Below are 20,726 nucleotides of genomic sequence, written 5' to 3' on the forward strand. Positions count from 1 at the left end.
AGTTTAGGTCATAGTAAAGGGCACTGGCAAGAATACAATAGATATTATAAGAAGTAGAACTATGATAATAGTGTTTATATTAATATAAATTCAACTTTTCCTTCCAAACAATTATTTCAGGAAGCTGAACTTTTGGAGCTACGAGAAATCTATTGCCAACAGTGTCTTAAATATGTTTTCGTGCGCTAAAATTTATTTCCTAAAAAATAATCATGATCTAGCCAAATAATGAATAATTTATTAGTAAAAACTTTTTGCAAATCATGACTCATTTTTCATAGCTCCAAAACTGTTTAATTTATTCCACAAAGACTTAAGTTAACTTAAGTTATTAACATCTATATGTCAAATGTTAACAACTTAAGTTTATTTGACGAGACAGATTTAAGCTCATTTTTCTTGTAGTCGTATTAATCATGTAGTACATGCTTCCTAACTTTTTACTTTTCAATCTTTTTTATATTTTTAAAGTTTTTAATTTAATTTTCTATTTGTTATTTTATTTTTGTTTTCTGTTAGTCAGGTTTTTTTTTGTATTTAAGTATCTTCATCTTTGCTGATATGTCAAAAAATAATATGAAAAATAACTCCTATAATTATATTATGTATATATATATATATATATATATATATATATATATATATATATATATATATATATATATATATATATCGAAGTCATACAGGAGAAAGTGACCAAGTGCATTTCTTACAAAAACGTTATCATTGACTATTTGATATCTTACTAGCTTAATATTGCCCTGAAAAAATCCCAAAGGAATTTAAACATGGAAGTATAATATACTGACTTGTTAAAAATGACTAACTGATGTTTATTTTCTTGTCAAGCAAAAATGACTTAAATGGCCCTCCTGAACACTTTATGTTTTGTTAGTTGGTCACTTTCTCCTGTATGACTACGATATGATAATTGGAGAAAATCCAGATTTGTGAACAAGTATTTGGACACACTCAAAATGTTGTGAATAAATGACCTGGTCAAATTATAAGTTAAAATAATAAAAATGAAAATATTATTTTCTGGCGTTTCTCATGTATGTGATTATAATTCAGGATTCAGACCTCACATACTAATATAAGAGTATCTGCTCAATAAAAAGCTTCTTTTCATCTCACCAATAAATATAAATTAAATCAAAATTGCATATTTTCAAGTTGAAAATTTGCGATTTTCCTTATCATTCACTGGCAAATGTTGCACGTGTGTAAAGTGATCACGGTCGTAAGCCCGTCATAGGCTAGTTTAAGTGATCACTTTAAGTCGTAAGCTCCTTAAATGCCCAGACTTCTATATTCTTTTTCATCTATGTTGAGATGTCAAAAAATAATGTGAAAAATCTCCTCATATTTAATTCGCCTTATGAATTATATTTAATAAATAAGCATTAATTAACTGTCAAAATACTCCATTAAAAGTAGCAATACATTTAAGAATGGCCCAAAAATTTGTCAAGACATCTTGATAAATACTTGAAATACCACGAACCATTAGGACGTGAGCCGATCTTATTTCAACCAATATTTTGTTGACAACATTTTTAGTGCATCCAGATACTTGTTCACAAATCTGGATTATCTCCAATTATCATATCGTAGTCATACAGGAGAAAGTGACCAACTAACAAAACATAAAGTGTTCAGGAGGGCCATTTAAGTCATTTTTGCTTGACAAGAAAATAAACATCAGTTAGTCATTTTTAACAAGTCAGTATATTATACTTCCATGTTTAAATTCCTTTGGGATTTTTTCAGGGCAATATTAAGCTAGTAAGATATCAAATAGTCAATGATAACGTTTTTGTAAGAAATGCACTTGGTCACTTTCTCCTGTATGACTTCGATATATATATATATATATATATATATATATATATATATATATATATATATATATATATATATATATATATATATATATATATATATATATATATATATATATATATATATATATATATATATATATATATATATATATACATATATATATATATATATATATATATATATATATATATATATATATATATATATATATATATATATATATATATATATACATCTCAAAAATGCCCAGACTTCCGTATTCTTCATTATCTTTGTTGAGATATTTTTTTTAATGCATTACATTGTTCTCAATTGTGTGTATTCTTTTAGCAACAAACCCAGGGTTGGCGCAGCCAAGGGCGCAGGGCGCCGGGTTACGGAGGAGCCACAGGCGCGGCCAGATCCAGAAAACCAAACCGGCCCTGCGTATGTCATTCTTCTTACGTGCGCCTCTTCACTCTTCCCTTTTATCGTGGCACTGCACCTACCACACTGCACTTCTATCACTAAATTATCTAACTTTGAAAAAAAACCTCACACGGTGGTGGATTCGTTTCAGATTTAAACTTTATATTTTCCTGAAGTGATGGAGGCTTTGGTTCTATTTTTTTTTCAAATCTAACAGTTTAAAAATATTTTCATTAAATAATAAATAATTTCTTCAACTGGTGGTGGATTAGGTTTAAATTTTAGTTAAAAAAAAAAAAAACAAAAAAATTATTATATACATATATATTTCAATATATATATATATATATATATACACATATATATATATATATATATATATATATATATATATATATACATATATATATATATATATACATATATATATTTATATATATATATATATATATATATATATATATATATATATATATATATATATATATATATATATATATATATATATATATATATATATATATTTATATATATATATATATATATATATATATATATATATATATATATATATATATATATTTATATATATATATATATATATATATATATATATATATATATATATATATATATATATATATATATATATATATATATATATATATATATTTATATATATATATATATATATATATATATATATATATATATATATATATATATATATATATATATATATATATATATTTATATATATATATATATATATATATATATATATATATATATATATATATATTAGCTTTACTCGATTAGTACTTAGCACGCTGTCCTAGCTAGAAAATATGTAGATATGTGCCGGGTTATTGCAGAAAAGGAATTGATCCCAGGATATCTCATCCATGTCAGATGCTACCATAAAACTAAAACGGCTTTTATCAAATTCATTTTAAATCCTCTTATGCTATTTTTTAACTTTTTTATTTCTGTATTATTATGTTTAAAATGGTGTTATTTTCTTGATAGTAAAATTATTTAAGAATTATAGTAATACGTATTGAAAAACATACGAGTATTTTGACAACGCCTTATTTTACAGTGGCAGATTTATCAATTTTATTCTCAATAACTCCCTTACCAAGTATTTTAAAATCGTAAAAAAATAACAAAGTTGCATGATTTAAAAAGGCAAAAATCCCATCAAAAAAACATTTTAATTTACGTTTCGTCTCTGGTAGAGTCGACGAAAAGAAAGTTGCGCTACGGAAGATTTTATTTTTAACCGAAAGAGATCACTAGGATAATTTTATAATGAACAAGGTCTCTCACAGGAAACAAGTTTATTTATTTCAATTGCAAAATGAAATGCCTAAAATTTTAACTGAAAATATACCTTTATATCTTCAGTAAATATATATATATATATCGTAGTCGTACAGGAGAAAGTGACCAAAATATAAAATGTTCAGGAGGGCCATTTAAGTCACTTTTGCTTGGCAAGAAAATAAACATCAATGCAGTTTGTCATTTTTCACAAATCAATATAATATACTTTCAAGTTTAAAATCCTTTGGGATTTTTTTCAGGGCAATATTAAGCTTGTAAGATATCAAATAGTCAATGATCACGTTTTTGTAAAAAATGGTCACTTTCTCCTGTATGACTACGATATACATGTATATATATATATATATATATATATATATATATATATATATATATATATATATATATATATATATATATATATATATATATATATATATATATATATATATATATATATATATATATATATATATATATATATATATATATATATATATATATGTGTATATATATTACGTTTATAACTGAATGACAAGCCACTACCGGAGGTTTATTATATTCCTAAATAAAATATAATTTCCTCCAGCTGTGATTAGTGTGGTAGTTGCAGTGCCAGTTTCGATAATATTATATTGATACTAATAACCGTAGTTTGAAAACAGTGGGCACTTGTTAACAAATAATTCAATAAATCGAGATAAGTTTGACTTTTAAGGCATTTTGTAAACAATATTCTTTGAGCGTATTTTACAGCTTAAATTATTGAAAAGTATTTTTTTGTTATCGCGCGATTCAGTACTGAAATTCCCGCGTTGTTACTTCATATTTTGCATATTGAGACATTATCGATAGCGAATATCAGCGCGGTTTTCACAGGGGCAACTACTCATTACGATGAGCAACTACTCATTAGCGTGGTTCGCTAGCTATGTTCATTATCTCTTATCGTCACATGGATTGGATCCACGAAAGGCTACATGCAGTTAACGATAAAAATGTCATTTCAACGATACAACTCTACCGGTCGCAATATATCGATCATACACTGTAAGATTAAAATGTTTTAATATTTTATTTACTTAATTAATGTAAATTTCAAAAGTAATGTGCGAACCCTGTTTTTCATTAAATTTTGCATGTGAGGTTATTACTTCGGAATTGAAGTTATTTGAGATAACCTATCATTATGTGATACGAAAAAACTGTTAGAGGCTTTGAAATCACGCATATTTTGGTAATTCGTTTGAAAACTTTTATTTGAATGCTAAATATCTAGGATTAGCACATTACTTATACAAAATAATATTATTCTAAGTGTAATTAAAAAAAATATATGTTTAAAGTAACAGTCTCAGATTTCGTTTTCTTAGTGATAATATTAATAATATTTAATTTAAATAATGTAAACGCTGTTTAAACTCACGAAAATTCAATTACTTAGATATATTTATAATGCAGTATGTGAATTGAATGGATGTTTTGGTTATAATTATCCACCATTAAAGGTTATTTATCTACTTCGACAGCACGATGTCGGACATGTTTTATCGTCTTACGTAATTTTATATTTTAGAATCTTTGTTCTAGGTACGAACTCTAAGTGTTTTGCGATTTGTATATTGTTTGCAGACTCTTGCACAAATAACGCATATGTAACGTACGTGAACTATGTAGTAAATAAGTACAGGATGCAACAATACGGCGCTGCTATAATCCGCTGAGGATTTTACTGAAATTGAGATAAATTGCCATCAGTTACACATTTTATAGTTGTTCTTAAAATATTTTATTCTTCAAAATGTTCCATTTTTGCTAAAGACATATCGCTCACTCCTTTCAAAAACGTCATAAATCAAAAATCGACAATTTTCAGTTGTGCATGTTTTCGGAATGCCCAAAAAATGTACTGTATCCCAGCAAAAGAGGCATATTTTTAACTAAACATTTACCCGCTACAGGGCAGAAAGTGCATTTGAAGAAAGAAAGTGCATTTGCATTTTGAAGAAAAGGTATTGTATAATTATTTTTTTAAATACATATATTAAATATTTTTCAAATGGAGAAAGAACCTTCAGGTTTTATCTAAAAAGATCTGTTGCACAGTGAAATGTTCAATAAGTGGCTAGATATTTATTTTTAATGCATTGTGTTATATTTTTAAACATAAAAAACGTTCTCCTGAAAAATCAAGTTTTTTGATTTATGACATTCTTGAAAGGAGTGAGCGATTCCGTTGGTAATGATAGATTGAATCTTGACATTGGGGGGACTCTGACGGGCTTGTATCTGAAGTGCACTGAAGCTCTCTATATTGCACTACCATATGTATCTGTATGTATAATACAGATGAGTATGTGTAGAATCGTGACTCGTGATCGAAAACTGATTTTTGTTAATTGCATGCGATTCAGCACTATGCTATAATACGAAAGCTCGCTCGATAAGATCGGCAAATGTGCAACCAGAAAATACAAGGCTGGTCATAGTAATGATTGAATATTTAATAAATATTTATATGCAATAAACATATATGTATATGTTGAAATGGTGAGACGTAAAGAAGCTTTTTATTAAGCTTTTTATTAAGCAGAAACTCTTATATTACATCTCACCAATAGATCTCTCTAGTGAAGTTCTAGTGATTTAAGAACAAGGTTTCTAATTCTAAATTGAGTCATATATATAGAGCTTCTAAGAATTTGAGTAGTGTGGTTGTCAATAATGGGTAGAATTGGTGAATGTTACACGTGTGTAAATTGATCACTTAAATCAGCCTATGACGGTCGTCAGCCCCGTGTATGCCCAGACTTTCATATTTTTCTTCATCTGTGATGAGATGTCAAAAAATAATATGAAACTCTTGTAATTGGAGATAATTCAGATTTTGTGAACAAGTATTTGGACACACTCAAAATGTTGTAGTCATTAATATATTCGATTTGCACTATGTCATGAATGTGTGAAATTCTTAAATCTCAAAATACGATAATCTATGTATTGTATATCATCTCGCTTTGCTCATCTCCTTGTACGTTCTGGATGCGATTCTACTCCACTTTGCGCCAAATAAAACAGTGACGTAGGCTTCTTTGTCGTGGTTTGGTCTTATTCGTTTTTCTGCTTCTGAGACTTACGTGATCGCTGTGAACACTTTTATTAAAAGCTAAACAAGTCGGATGTACTAACATTGATCTATCACCTTGGAGATGACAATGCACCATGGAGAGTGGATAAATAATAAAGGGGTCGAAAATAGGTTTCAAAATAATAATATGAAAATACGTTTTTATCGATAGCTTTTACTTCAATTCATATAAATAAGATTTTATGGAAGTCTGGGCATTTACGGAACATACAATCTGTCATTGCCTGATTTGAATAATCACTTTATACACCGTGTTATTACTTAATTTATTAATTTGATATTAATAAAATTTCGACATACATATCTGTATTTAGTTTGAAAATAACGTTTTGTTATCATTTGATGAAATTAGACGTGGAATAATTAGAGCTTAAACCATCATTTCAGAGTATGGGAAACTTTTATATTTCAAGCACTTTTTCAGTTAAATTTTCTGTGTATAAATATTTTGGCAAAAATACTTGACCTAAACCTAAAAGAACTTTTCTGTCTGTCAAGGAATCAATCAAATATCATACTGACAATCTCTTGTGTGGTTGAAATTAGTATTCTTCCACACATGTTTGAACACACTTTACATTTTTTTGTTAACTTGTAGTCACACCTTAGCACGCACGCACATTACACAATGCACTCTTTTCTATTTCGTCTTTCGATATCATCCTTAGTAAAAATCTTTACAACTTTATATATCAACAAAATTGCATCTGACTATTCATATTCAGTTATTTCTTCTTTAATTTCATAAGTTAACTTCGTGAATTATTCTCACGTATTGATTTTTGGGTGTAGTAACACTTACATTTTTTCTATTTTGATATACGCTAAAGTAGTACTTTAGCGTATATCAAAACATCCCTAGACAGACCGGATATTTTATAGTATTATAGTCTTAAGCAACACAAAAATAGGAACATTAAATATCGAATATTTTTTTCTGTTTTGCTGTCAAAAGTGTATACGTATTAAAAAGACTAAATTTCGATATTAAAAAAATAATACATTCTCCTCTCCTCACCAAATTCTTAGCATAAGATTAGTTCTGCCTAGATATGCGTATGATTTAAATTCTTTCTGTGACACGCAAGCAATTTATATAATTTTTAAAGTATAATTTTACAATGTCAAAATGTACAACAACAGCGCTGCATATATTCACATTTGAAATGATCTCTGTTTTTGTGTTTATAATTTATTTTATACAAATATTCCAAAGTGCTGAATATCGTAATTTTTTTATTGACTGCTTATATTTTTGTGATAATGGATACGAACAATTATATACTGTCCTTTTCTAAAATGTTTACAATTTGAAACTCTATAACACTAGCAGAAACGATATTTAAAATACTTTCTGTCATAAACAAAGTGTTCAATTTTTGAGTTCAATATTGTGCATTGGCAAAAAAAGTCAATATCGTCTTGTGAGGGCTCATTGCATTGTACTTAGAGTAGAAATTGACCTATTCACTGTCGATATACAAAATAAAAACTCGTCATTGTGAATGCTTTCATTCATTTACGAGCGAAAGCAACTATGGATACCCGTCGAAATAGCTATCGGTTTTATTTCGTAATTTTTTGTTTTCATTATTAAAATTGAAAATGATTTCTGTCACAGGAATATTTTGAGAGCATTGAATTGATTTTTTAAACAAAAGCTGTGCAGTTTTTCCATCGCGATGTTTATGTTTTACGACTAATTCTGGTTATATTTTTTTACGTATTTTAAATTTCCACGTAATTTCGAATGAATGAAATAAAATATGTGCATACTTTTTTGTATTTCGAAGGGGTGCTGAGACCATTACAGCAATGAATAACTCGGAGTTCAAATACATATTACCATCAATATCATACCTAAAAATAAAACATTAATTTAGTTAATCCACATCCGTTCCCTATGTGGAGCATAACTCTTAAAAAAAGGGTCATAAAATATTTGTGGGTCATTCTAATTTTTCTGGCTGATGATGTTTTCAGCATCTTAATTTTCGGTTTTATGTGTTATTTCATAGCCACAAATGTCTGAATGTATTTTTTATGGAAGTCGTTCTGACATTGTTGCGAATTTTCAAGGCGATTGTAAATCTTGAACTGGTGACAAAATTATGTACGCCATTATACTAAGAGGTATCATTAAGTATAAAAGTATGTATTTTATTTACTATGTAAATAATAACAGGCTTATATTGTAAAATAATACAATAATTAGAACCTTCAAAAAGAGCAACGCGATTACAAAGTTTTGAATCAAAGTAAATAAATCAATTATTATTACCTTACGCTGGTAAGACGTAATGTCTTTACCAGACGCATAAAGTGGTGTTTTGTATTTTCGATTGCCAAACTTTTATGTTACGTTAAATCTCCATCATTTACCCAAACAGTTCTCTTTAAAGGACAAGGTATTCGCGGACATTTTTACTGTTTTAGTTACGAGCTTAATTTAGTAAAATGTTCACTTATGGTGATACCAACTATTTTTAAACTGTGTGACAAATGTTGTATATAATTCAACTTCAGTGTGGAAATCGCTAACAAGCGCAGAAATCCTTTTAGAGATCGGCAAATATTATGATATATCAATGGGAACAGTGATAAACGATTCGTTCGTTTTATAACTTGATTTGTATTTTCAATGAATTTCTTTTCTCCTATATCTGTTTCCTACAGCTCTTTTCCAACAACTCGTCTTCTTCGTTGATCTTCTACTACGTATGTAAGTGAATTTCTTTTATCTTGTTCTCAATGATCAGGTAAAAAACCTTGCATCCGTAGAATGTGCTATCATTCACATTTATGCTTCCATTTGTTATGTTAAATAGCATTCATAAATACTACAAACACGAATTAACCGCTTTTCGGCTGATATCAACTGCCTACGGTATTACATTATGCTGCAAATTACAACTTGTGTTCATATTTTGTATGATTGGGTTTATTATTATTTTATAGTAATAGCTCGAGCTTGATTGTTTTCATGACAAGTTGAATTTTGCTCTAATGTTTATGATCTTCATACATAATATTACGTATATATTTTGTATTCTTACGCAGATGTGTAAACATCCATATATAATATTTGTGTTTTTTTTTCTTCATACCCATTTGCTTTTGCGACATATATATATACGACAAAGCGCCCTTGAGATATTTTTTTACGAAAATGGCGCTGTACAAATTATTCAAAATTATGTATTGTTTTTAACAAAATCTCATCAAACTGCTTGCATGATTAGTATGTAAAATATTTTCAGTGTTTATGTTTATATAGTAGGTACATGCAGGGGCGTGCATTCCATATAGGCAGAAAAGCAGTGCCTTTCCTAACTTACCCGCGTGACATATGAAAACGCAACCAGTACCTACACTACCTTACTAAGTAGTACTTAGCTTACCTTACTACCTACCTCTACTGCCCACCCTAATTAATTATCTGTGCACGCCACTGGGTACATGTACATTACAATATGGTACATAAGTCTTTATTTTTAAAATTGCAATTTCATCAGCTCGGTTTCAAGTTTTATACAATATCCAATCAATTACCTCATTTCATAGGAAAATGGAATTAGTTAAATTATACTTGCTTAGCTACCAAAATATGAATGTTTACCGATAAAATGCATAATGGTTTGATTCGGGTAACATAATTTTGCAAAGTTTTCATAGTACATGTAAAATCTCTTGTGTTAGTATAAAATGAAAGCCTTTTAGTTTTTTTTTGTGTAAATTGTTAGTCATAATAGTAATAATAATAAAACCCTTATCCGCACCCCAATGGTGCATAGGGCACTGCGTCATATAAACGCAGTGTTATCTTGATCGTTTACACATGAAGGAAAGGTGATCAGCCCCCCGCTTCAGGTACCAGTCCAGGGTAATATTGAATAAATATGACAGTGAAAAAATCACTTATATTTATTTTACCCTCCTTGGGAATCGAACCAGGGACCTCCAGAACGGTAGCCGAGCGTGCTGACCATTACACTACGGAGGCGGACAAAATATAATCGTTAAATACTCGTATCTACCAACAGCTCGAAATCGTGAATATATATTTGTAAGCAAAAAATCATTCCTTAACTCTCATTGCTTTTTTCAGCTTGAGTTTGCGATGTCAACGATTTTTGGGATACTAAAAATGGGTTTGTAGCGATAGTTAAATACATTTAGCAAGAGGTCTCGGGTTGACTCCCCGATAAAGTCAGTATTTTATCAAACTTGACGTATTTATTTCGAAATAGTTTAGTTTGGTACCAGTAGCGCAAATTCGCGAAACAAAGTTTTGAGCAGGTCCTGAAAAAAGTCTGGAATACCTAAGGATACCGAATATCCGTCGTATTTCTTTATTTCGCATGCTAGTATAAATTTGTTCTTACGTCGATTAATACAGTAGAATGAAATTTACTAAAATTTTAAAACAATTGCATGATATTAAAAACATATTTTATTTATTGTTTCGGCATTAACTTTGTGGTAAGACATGTTACAATGATTAAAGAATACACTTCGTTTTTTACCACTTGAGTTTTATTATAGACTACATGTTTCAGAAGTTAAACTTCCATCATTCAGGTCTGTATAATAACATCATGTATAACATCTGTTATTATACAGACCTGAATGATGGAAGTTTAACTTCTGAAACATGTAGTCTATAATAAAACTCAAGTGGTAAAAAACGAAGTGTTTTCTTTAATCACATTAAAAACAAATCGAAATCAGAATTTACGACTGTTTACCGGCGGCTAATTGTGACAAAGTGTCATACTTTGTAAAGAGCGTTTAGCAATCATTAGTATTTAGTACATTAGAACATTCAAAGGTTAAAAACTGATGTATATCATATTATTAAAATGCATGCTAACACGCATGTTAGTATGAATGAATCAAGCAATCGATGCGAAGCAGATGGCGACGCACCAAAGGCAGGGAGAGTCGAATCGCTGCAGAAAATTTTCGGCGTATTAAATATTTCTGTGTTCATGTCGAAGCGAAACAATGTTACTAATTGTCTGGTAAGTCTAAACTTAAGACATAATTAAGCAATAATGTCCTAATTTGACTTAATTTGTCTTAATTCGTCTTAATCACAGCTGACCTTAAATCTACCGAGGGTCATAACATTGAATAGCTATTTTAACACAAGGACATGTTCATTAACTGTATTATGTTCATGAACTGTACATGTGCATAAACTGTACATGTACATGAACTGTATTTTACCTATTTGAATAGTATAATTGTAATGTAAAGATTGAAATATTTTAGATTGTTTTCCTCGATTAATAAAAGTCGTAAATCTATGTAATTAGTGATTAATTATTATTGTTAGTAAGCGTTTTTTTTTATTATATATAACATATAATTCACGGTATAGGTTTCCAGAGAAACATTCAACATTAAAGTATAAAGCAGTTAAGATTTCACTAAAATAATTAAAAGTGTTATATCTCAGTTTTTATTTTCAGTCCTGCAAGGCAGCTTGACGCGAGTTTCGGCGCACTTCCCCGGCTTAGATGACCCTATTGATAGATCAAAGGACGATTCAGATTCCAACGATTGTCTTTCTGATAGGAAATCTGTTTTAGACGAACAGGTAACAAATATATTAAATATTTATAACTTGTGGTGTATCTATGTCTCTCTGACTTGGTTAATTATCTCGTTGGCTTTTTACTACACTAGTAGCTGCATTATACAATACTAGTCATTTGCAACGTGCTTGCAATTGGCTACAACCTTTAAAGAGATCCATGGTGGTGCGATAGTTAAAACCACTATTCAAGCACTCATGTAGAGCTGGAATAAAATGCACCTAGATCAGGGTTCGGCAACGTGTGGCTCGCAAGCCACATGTCGCTCACTCCTTTCAACAACGTTATATATCAAAAATCGATAATTTTCAGTTGTGCATGTTTTCGGAATGCCCAGAAAATCTACTATATCCCAGCAAAAGCGGCATATTTTTATCTTAACATTTACCCGCAACAGGGCAGAAAGTGTTGTTTTTGCATTTTGATGAAAAGGTATTGTTTAATTATTTTTTTTAAATATACTAAATATTTTTCAAATGGAGAAAAAACATTCAGGTTTTACCTAAAAAGATCTGTTGCACAGTAAAAAGCGCAATAAGAATAAGTTGATATTTATTTTTAATACAATTTATTATATTTTTAAACTTAAAAAACGATATCCTGAAAAATCAAGTTTTTTTATTCATGACGTTCTTGAAAGGAGTGAGTGATGTGATTCTTCAAGGAATTTGTGTGGCTCTTTTTATGTCAAATTCAAAATGACATTTATACAGAAATTTTTAGTTCGGTTAGATCAGGAGGGATGGTGTCGTTTAGGCACAAATGACCCCTTATAAAACCACCTTTTTCTTGTTAAAAATGTAAACATTGAAAATAATGAAATACCACACTAGTTACAAACCTCTTTCATATTCAATATGCCAATAAAAGGCTCGTTTGATAGCAAACATACCTATTTATAAAAGATGCAATCATTTTCGTGCACCTTTTAAACATACAATATATGCAATAAAATTATTGTAAAGTAAAAATTGGCTCCCCAAAAATTTCCAAACCGTTTTGCTACTCACGTTGGTTGTTTTGGTTCAAAAGGTTGTCGATTCCTGTCCTAGACTTACAAGTATGTATATACGAATGTGTTTCCTGTCTGCCGCGTATAACCTATCTACTGAATACTTGATTTACATAATAACAATAACATTTTGAGTGTGTCCAAATACTTCTTCACAAATCTGGATTCTCCAATTAAAGGAGTTAGTTTTCATATTATCTTTTGACATCTCATCAAAGATGAAGAAGAATATGGAAGTCTGGGCATTTACGGAATAATATAAGAGTTTCTGCCCAATGAAAAGCTTCTTTTCATCTCACTAATAGATGTCTCTAGTGAAGTTCTATTGATTCAAGAACAATGTTTCTAAATTGGTTCATATATATAGAACTTCCAAGAATTTGAGTAGTGACATAGCGAGTGTTTTTGCCTAGAATTTTCACTCATGAATTACATGAAATTATAGTAACTTTAAACATAAAGAGTAAACCCACTCACAAGTAGGCATAGGCTATGAAACTTATAAAGTTGAAGTCTGAGTAGGGGCATGATAAACGGTGTTGCATAAGCCGTAGCTAGATTTCAGAGTCACTTGGACGTTAGGTAATTAAAAAAAAATGAGTAATGAGGTTGTCAATAATGGGTTAAATTGGTGAATGTTACACTTAAACCAGCCTATGACGGTCGTCAGCCCCGTGAATGCCCAGACTTCGGTATTCTTTTTCATCTTTGATGGTATGTCAAAAAATAATAAAATGATATCAATATATTTGTTGTTAAAAACATTATTTTTTACAGAGAAATGGCGATACAGTTCTTTACGTCCCCGAATGTACAGCGGATGGACGATACCAGAATGTTCAATGCTATCGTTCTACAGGATACTGCTGGTGCGTAAACCAGGACTCTGGAAAACCTATCCCTGGGACATCCAAGAAGGACCAACATCCCAAGTGTGAAGCCACGTCCACCATTCACAGGCCCATGAAAGGTAACCAATATTTAGATTAGAGTTAGGAAATACGCTAGCCGGTGACTGCTACATTTATGCACCTCAAGGGTTGGAGTGCTACGTGCAGCGCAGTCAAGGGATAACTGGAGAACAGTCATTGCTTCTGCAAGGGTCGCAACCCTCAGCAATGAGGAATAAGACGGAGAAGAACATATCGCTCTCTCCTTTCAAGAACGTCATATATCAAAAATCGTAAATTTTCAGTTGTGTGTGTTTTCGGAATGCCAAGAAAATGTACTATATCCCAGCAAAAGCGGCATATTTTTTAATTAATATTTACACGCTACAGGGCAGAAAGTGTTGGTTTTGCATTTTGAAGAAAAGGTATTGTTTTTTTTTTATATATACTTAACATTTTTCAAATGGAGAAAAAACATTCAGGTTATAACTAAAAAGATCAATAAGTGGCTTGATATTTATTTTACATTGTATTATATTTTTAAACTTTAAAAACGATATCTTGAAAAATCAAGATTTTTTTTATTTATGACGTTGTTGAAAGTAGTGAGCGATATGTAGTAACATAAATGCTGGGAACAGAAAGCTAAACTGGCAGTGCACAACGGAGTTTTGATCCAACCCTTATGTATGGAAGCTAGGCATGGAAGGATGAATGTTAACCAAGTTTATGAGGCAAATGTAGTCGGTAAAAGAAACAAAGAAAGACCGAAAAAAACTTGGCACAATCCCGTATGCCAAAGACTTGAAAGCGGCCGGGTCAGGAGTCGAAATAATCGGTGGGTATGTACGAGGAGATCCATGATTATGGAAGAGGCGAATAATGTTTGCAAAGACAGGGTGGTATGGCGGGAAGCGGCGTGATGGTTAGTTAGTTTTATTATTACATGAAATATTACAACTTTGGTATTATTGTTTACAGGGTGTCCGGAACAAAGAAAAATTAAATTCCTGCGAGATTTGATGGACTTTCTGAACAATCAGATGGTGACAGGAATAAACGCATCCGTAGTTGGGTATGATTTATATTTTATAATCCCCCCTTATTTATGTACATAACGCATTACAAAATCGAACGCGTGGACAGAAATCCCCGTTTCTTCGTCAGGACAATCACTGCAACAGCATGCAAACAATGCTACCCATTACCACCATAGCACTATCCACACACTTACAAATAATAAATATTTGGTATAGTTGTAAGTGTGCGAATAGTGCTATCTATGGCGGTGACGAGTATTATTGTTTAAATATTTTAGTCATTGTCCTGACGAAGAGACGGGTATGCCCCGGCCGGTAGACATAAAAATCTAGGTGGTTATAATAATAAAAATAATTTCGATAATTTGTATAGCGCCATTTTTGTAGAATACTACCTCAAGGGCGCTTGTAAAGACATGGATATTAATAATGATAGGATGATGGTGATATGACACACAAAAAATAAATAGATTAAAAACGTTGTCAATCGGTCTCGGGACGTCGAGTGGGCTGAGTCTGGAGATGAATGAGCCGACAAATTGTAACGCCTTCCTCTTGATCCTCATGGGCTGGAGAATGGCCAAGGTGTTAGGCAGGACCCCTCCCCGAGCCATGATCATCGCGCTGGAGAGCAGCTTGTTGAGCTCCTCGTAAGGTGGGGACTGACCGTCGAAACGTAACTCATTACGATGCGAGCATTCGTATAGTCAGTACAACGAGTTGAGCTGTTCGTCGCTCGTTCCAAGTGCTCCATCCGAAGTCGGATGCTCGCCGCGAATCTTGAAATCCAGTAGTTTCTTTTTTTTATTAATCTGGAGTAAGCTGCATTTTATTAAAATAACAGAACCAAGAATCACGTCTTCGTCGGCCGACATTTTAACTACGAATGCAAAGGGCGTTTGTCCACTACACGGGATTTCACCGTCCGGCAGACCGGTTTTGAAAAATGAAAACGACTACGACAGTTTAACGTGATCGAATTTACGCGCAACTTGTTCACGCACCGATCAAGAGCTCCGATCCGAAGAAAGATGGACAAAAGCACAAGCCAATCGTCATTTTAAAACGCTAACTGACTTGCCGGACGATAAAATTACACGAAATTCCGGGTAGAGGACAAGCGCCCAAAAAGGATATAAAAACTACGTTAATGAATGTGGAACACAAGCGAGCAGTTTTTTTCTAAACGAGCACTGATCGCGGTCAGCCAGTAATGCCGTATAACGTAACGTAACATGCTCGCCGCGAATGTTACGTTACGACGAAATGCTCCAGTCAATCCCCAGCTGTATATATACTTATGTATATTACTAACATTTCTGTCAACATAATATATAAAAGTGAATGCAATGTTTGTTTTGTCGTTTTAGTTCAATCGGAAGTTCGAAATGGCCAGTTTCTAAAGAGGAACAGATTGCTACGTGGAGCTTCGTAGTTCTGGATAAAAATAAGAACAAAATTTTGGAAAGGAAGGAATGGAAGTCGTTCCGGGAATTGGTTAGCAACAACAACCTGCTGAGGAGGTGCGGCAAGAAACTCCCGAGGTATTGCGATATCAACCATGACAAAAAAATCAGCATGACCGAGTGGCTGAACTGCCTCGACGCGAACCTGCATACCACTCCGAGCACTGACCAAGGTGAGTAGATTGGAAAAAGTTTACTTACTAACAAATAATAATAAAACCCTTATCTGCACCCCAATGGTGCATAGGGCACTGCGTCATATAAACGCAGTGTTATCTTGATCGTTTACGCATGAATAAAAGGTGATCAGCCCTCCGCTTGAGGTACCAGTCCAGGGTAATATTGAATAAATATAACAGTGAAAAAATCACTTATTTTTATTTTACCCCCCTTGGGAATCGGACCCGGGACCTACAGAACGGTAGCAGAGCGTGCTGACCATTACACTAAGGAGGCGGACTAACAAATACAGTAAAATTTAACTTTCACACTGACATTTCTTGGTGGAACTGCATTTTATAGAATAAAATAACAACATGAATTTTATTTGACCAGCAATCGGGTGTCGTCGTAACCGATCACCAGACTGGTCCGATTATATGGGTTATGACGAAACCCGGTCGCTGGTCAAATAAAATTCATGTGGAAAAAATTACATGGTTGTCATTTTATTCTATTAAATACACTAAGTACTCTACTTACGCGACAAATTCGAAATAATTGAGTCGAGAATAATAAAAAAATTGTTTTATGTATGGTATGTAATAATATGAGCATGGTATGTAATAATATGAGCATGGTATGTAATAATATGGAATGTCTTCTTTTATTATCAATTTGAGAATCGAATTAACATTTGTTTGAGATCTTAACTGTTATAGTTGGGTAGAACAAACGACTTGAGATTTTTTTAAATCGTGTAAGTACGAGTTCACGTAAGTCGAAATCGCGATGGACGTCAATATTTTAAATTGGAGCTATTGGCTAAAAAAACTTTTTTTTAACGTAACGTGGTTTGCAAGTAGACTACTCACATTACGCACAGAGATTTTTAAAAAAAAATCTGAAATTATTTTGTTTTTATTCAATCGCCTTTTTAAATCTGTTTTTTCTGTTAAAATCAAATATTTTTAGTTTATATTAGCACTTTAATTCTAATTTTATTTCTGATGTCTGTTGTATTCTTGCCAGTTTGTTTATTATAACCTAAAATAAAATGTGTACTCACACACAGGCCATACCTTTGCGGGATGTTTTTGTATAAATATTATATATTTTTTGTACTTGTAATTAATTATAATATATTGTGACATGCAAAAGAATTTTTTTTTGAAAATCCGTGACAATATATCATTACTTTGAAATTCTTCACACAAAAAAATGTACTTTGTTTAGTGCGTATACAAAAATATAATATGACAACATAATCGTATAGACATAATAATGTGACTTTATCTTGGTTTACATTGTATAATACTCAATAGCAAGCACACAATGAAACAATTGTGCAAAATGCAGCCAATGTCAACGCTATATGGATGTCAATACATAGTGTAATCGTTCACCTTCTCTTGAATGAATGCAACGTACAAGGGCGACACTGCATAACTTCGGTCAAAATTCACAATTTCCCACAGCTGTTCTTGTATTGTGCATACGTTTGCATCATGCCGAGTCGACAGTGCAGTGGCTATTTATACATAATGTTAGTTATTATACAGGGTGGCGCAAAATTAATCACTATCGGATAATCCAGATTTGTGAACAAGTATTTTGACATACCTAAAGTGTTTAACAGTGTGCAGTAATTTTATATTCATGATTCTTTTCTTCTTCTTGGTGGATGCCTTGTGGCCTGTTTTTAAGAGGGATTAGCCTCCTGTGATGTTGATTCCCAGCTGCGATCCATCTCTTTGGTGGTCCAAAGATTTACTCAATTAATCATCACCATGATTAATTTATTAAATCTTTAAGATAACTTTCCTGATAACGCAGATAATACGTGTAAATAATGCTTAAATTAAAATGTCAAATTATTTGTATTTTTTCAGTCGGCAGCACCAACATCCCCCCGACGTCGAAAAGAAAAGGCCCGAATCCGTTAGAATCGTACCTCAAGGGTGATTAGAGTTACGACGAACAAGAGGGTTCACAGACAAGAGGAAGATGTTGTAGCCCGGGTCGCAGAAGCATTCGTCGCAAGTCAGGATGCTGTTGTAAAAATTGCTTTATAGTTTTAATCCATTTCTCCAAATGGATGTCACGACAGGCAATCAATCGCCGTATTCATTATCATCCAACAGTCATGTAAAATGATAACATTGCATTAAGTCATTAATTTAAGAAAGCATTAATAGTATATAAATTTACTAAGCATAATAAATGATTCATTATTATATTATCGAAATAAATATTTCTAATTTCTTAAAACACATTTTGTCTCTCATTTCTTCCCCGATAAGTTATAATTTAGAAAAAAAAAATGTAAATAATATTTTTTGACATCTCATCAATGATGAAGAATATAGAAGTCTGGGCATTTACGGGGCTGACGACCGTCATAGGCTGGTTTAAGTGATCACTTTTCACACGTGTAACGTTCACCAATTTTACCCATTATTGACAACCACACTATTCAAATTATTGGAAGTTCTATATATATGAACCAATTTCGAAAAGTTGTTCTTCTTGAATCATTAGAACTTCACTCGAGACAGCTATTGGTGAGATCAAAAGAAGCTTTTTATTGATCAGAAACTCTTTTATTAGTATGTGAGGTCCGAATCCTGGATTATAATCACACACATGAGAAACGCCATATTCTTCTTCATCTTTGATGAGATGTCAAAAAATAATATGAAAATAACTCCTGTTATTGGAGATAATCCAGATTTTGTGAACAAGTATTTGGGCACAATCAAAATGTGATATTATCATGTAAATGTAGTATTCAGTAGATAGATTATCCGCGGCAAACAGGAAACACATTCGTGTGATCAAATGTTGTAATGTAAATACAGTGGAACATCTCATAACGAGCATCTCTCATAACGAGTAATTCGCATAACGAGCAAAAAAATATTTGAAAAAGTTGATCTCTTAACGAGCGACATTTCGCATACCGACTAAGTTACCGAGAAAGGGTATGTCCCCTTTTCACGACATTAACTTGGGAGCCGGGACTTCCGCGCCAGACAAAACAAAAAATGCTTCGCTTAACGAGTGAGATTCCGGAACGAATTATGCTCGTTATGAGAGGTTCCACTGTATATGTTCATATTAAAATAAAAACAGTACAAAAAGCAGACAAATGTGATATGGCATATACATACATACATATGGTATATACACATACATACGACAATAATGGAAATCAAGCTCTTGTAGCAAGGTGTCCGAACCACGAACCTTTGTCGAGATGTTCTTCTCACAATGACGGGACCACAGGACAATGGGGCGAACAAACTAACAAACTGACTAACTATCACGTCGCTTTCCCGAAGGGGTAGGAGGAGAGAATAGAACGCTTTGCAAACATTGGCCGCCTCTTCCACATTCATGCAATTGAGGATATGAATAAAGCATTCGAAGCCAACTGCTCCAACGGAAGGAATGAGCAATATACCTACTTCATGCCCGATCAACGAATGTTTTTGAAGTGAAACTTCTTACGCGGCGATAATATGCTATAAATCCTTGCACATGAAAGGCAAGGAGATTTTTCAAAGGCATCTGATAAATATATATATATATATATATATATATATATATATATATATATATATATATATATATATATATATATATATATTTATCAGATGCCTTTGAAAAATCTCCTTGCCTTTCATATATATATATATATATATATATATATATATATATATATATATATATATATATATATATATATATATATATATATATATATATATATATATATATATATATATATATATATATATATATATATATATATATTTAT

At 31.5% G+C, this 20,726-nt stretch overlaps 1 protein-coding gene across 1 annotated transcript in view; it reads left to right on the forward strand.

Annotated features, from left to right (window-relative positions):
- The window catches only part of magu (SPARC related modular calcium binding-like protein magu), a 45,462-nt gene extending 26,284 nt beyond the window's left edge, over positions 1 to 19,178 (forward strand). The window contains exons 6-11 of the mRNA XM_088271345.1: positions 2,179 to 2,274; positions 12,211 to 12,338; positions 14,126 to 14,318; positions 15,220 to 15,313; positions 16,649 to 16,917; positions 18,796 to 19,178. Coding sequence (XP_088127471.1) covers positions 2,179 to 2,274; positions 12,211 to 12,338; positions 14,126 to 14,318; positions 15,220 to 15,313; positions 16,649 to 16,917; positions 18,796 to 18,872 — 857 coding nt within the window. The 3' untranslated portion in view covers positions 18,873 to 19,178. The remainder of the gene's footprint in view (positions 1 to 2,178; positions 2,275 to 12,210; positions 12,339 to 14,125; positions 14,319 to 15,219; positions 15,314 to 16,648; positions 16,918 to 18,795) is intronic.
- The last annotated feature ends 1,548 nt before the right edge of the window (positions 19,179 to 20,726 follow it).

Source organism: Brachycentrus maculatus, unplaced genomic scaffold (genome assembly GCF_059751285.1).
Source record: "Brachycentrus maculatus isolate JH-2025_06_01 unplaced genomic scaffold, ASM5975128v1 h1tg000029l, whole genome shotgun sequence".
NCBI classification, from domain to species: domain Eukaryota; kingdom Metazoa; phylum Arthropoda; class Insecta; order Trichoptera; family Brachycentridae; genus Brachycentrus; species Brachycentrus maculatus.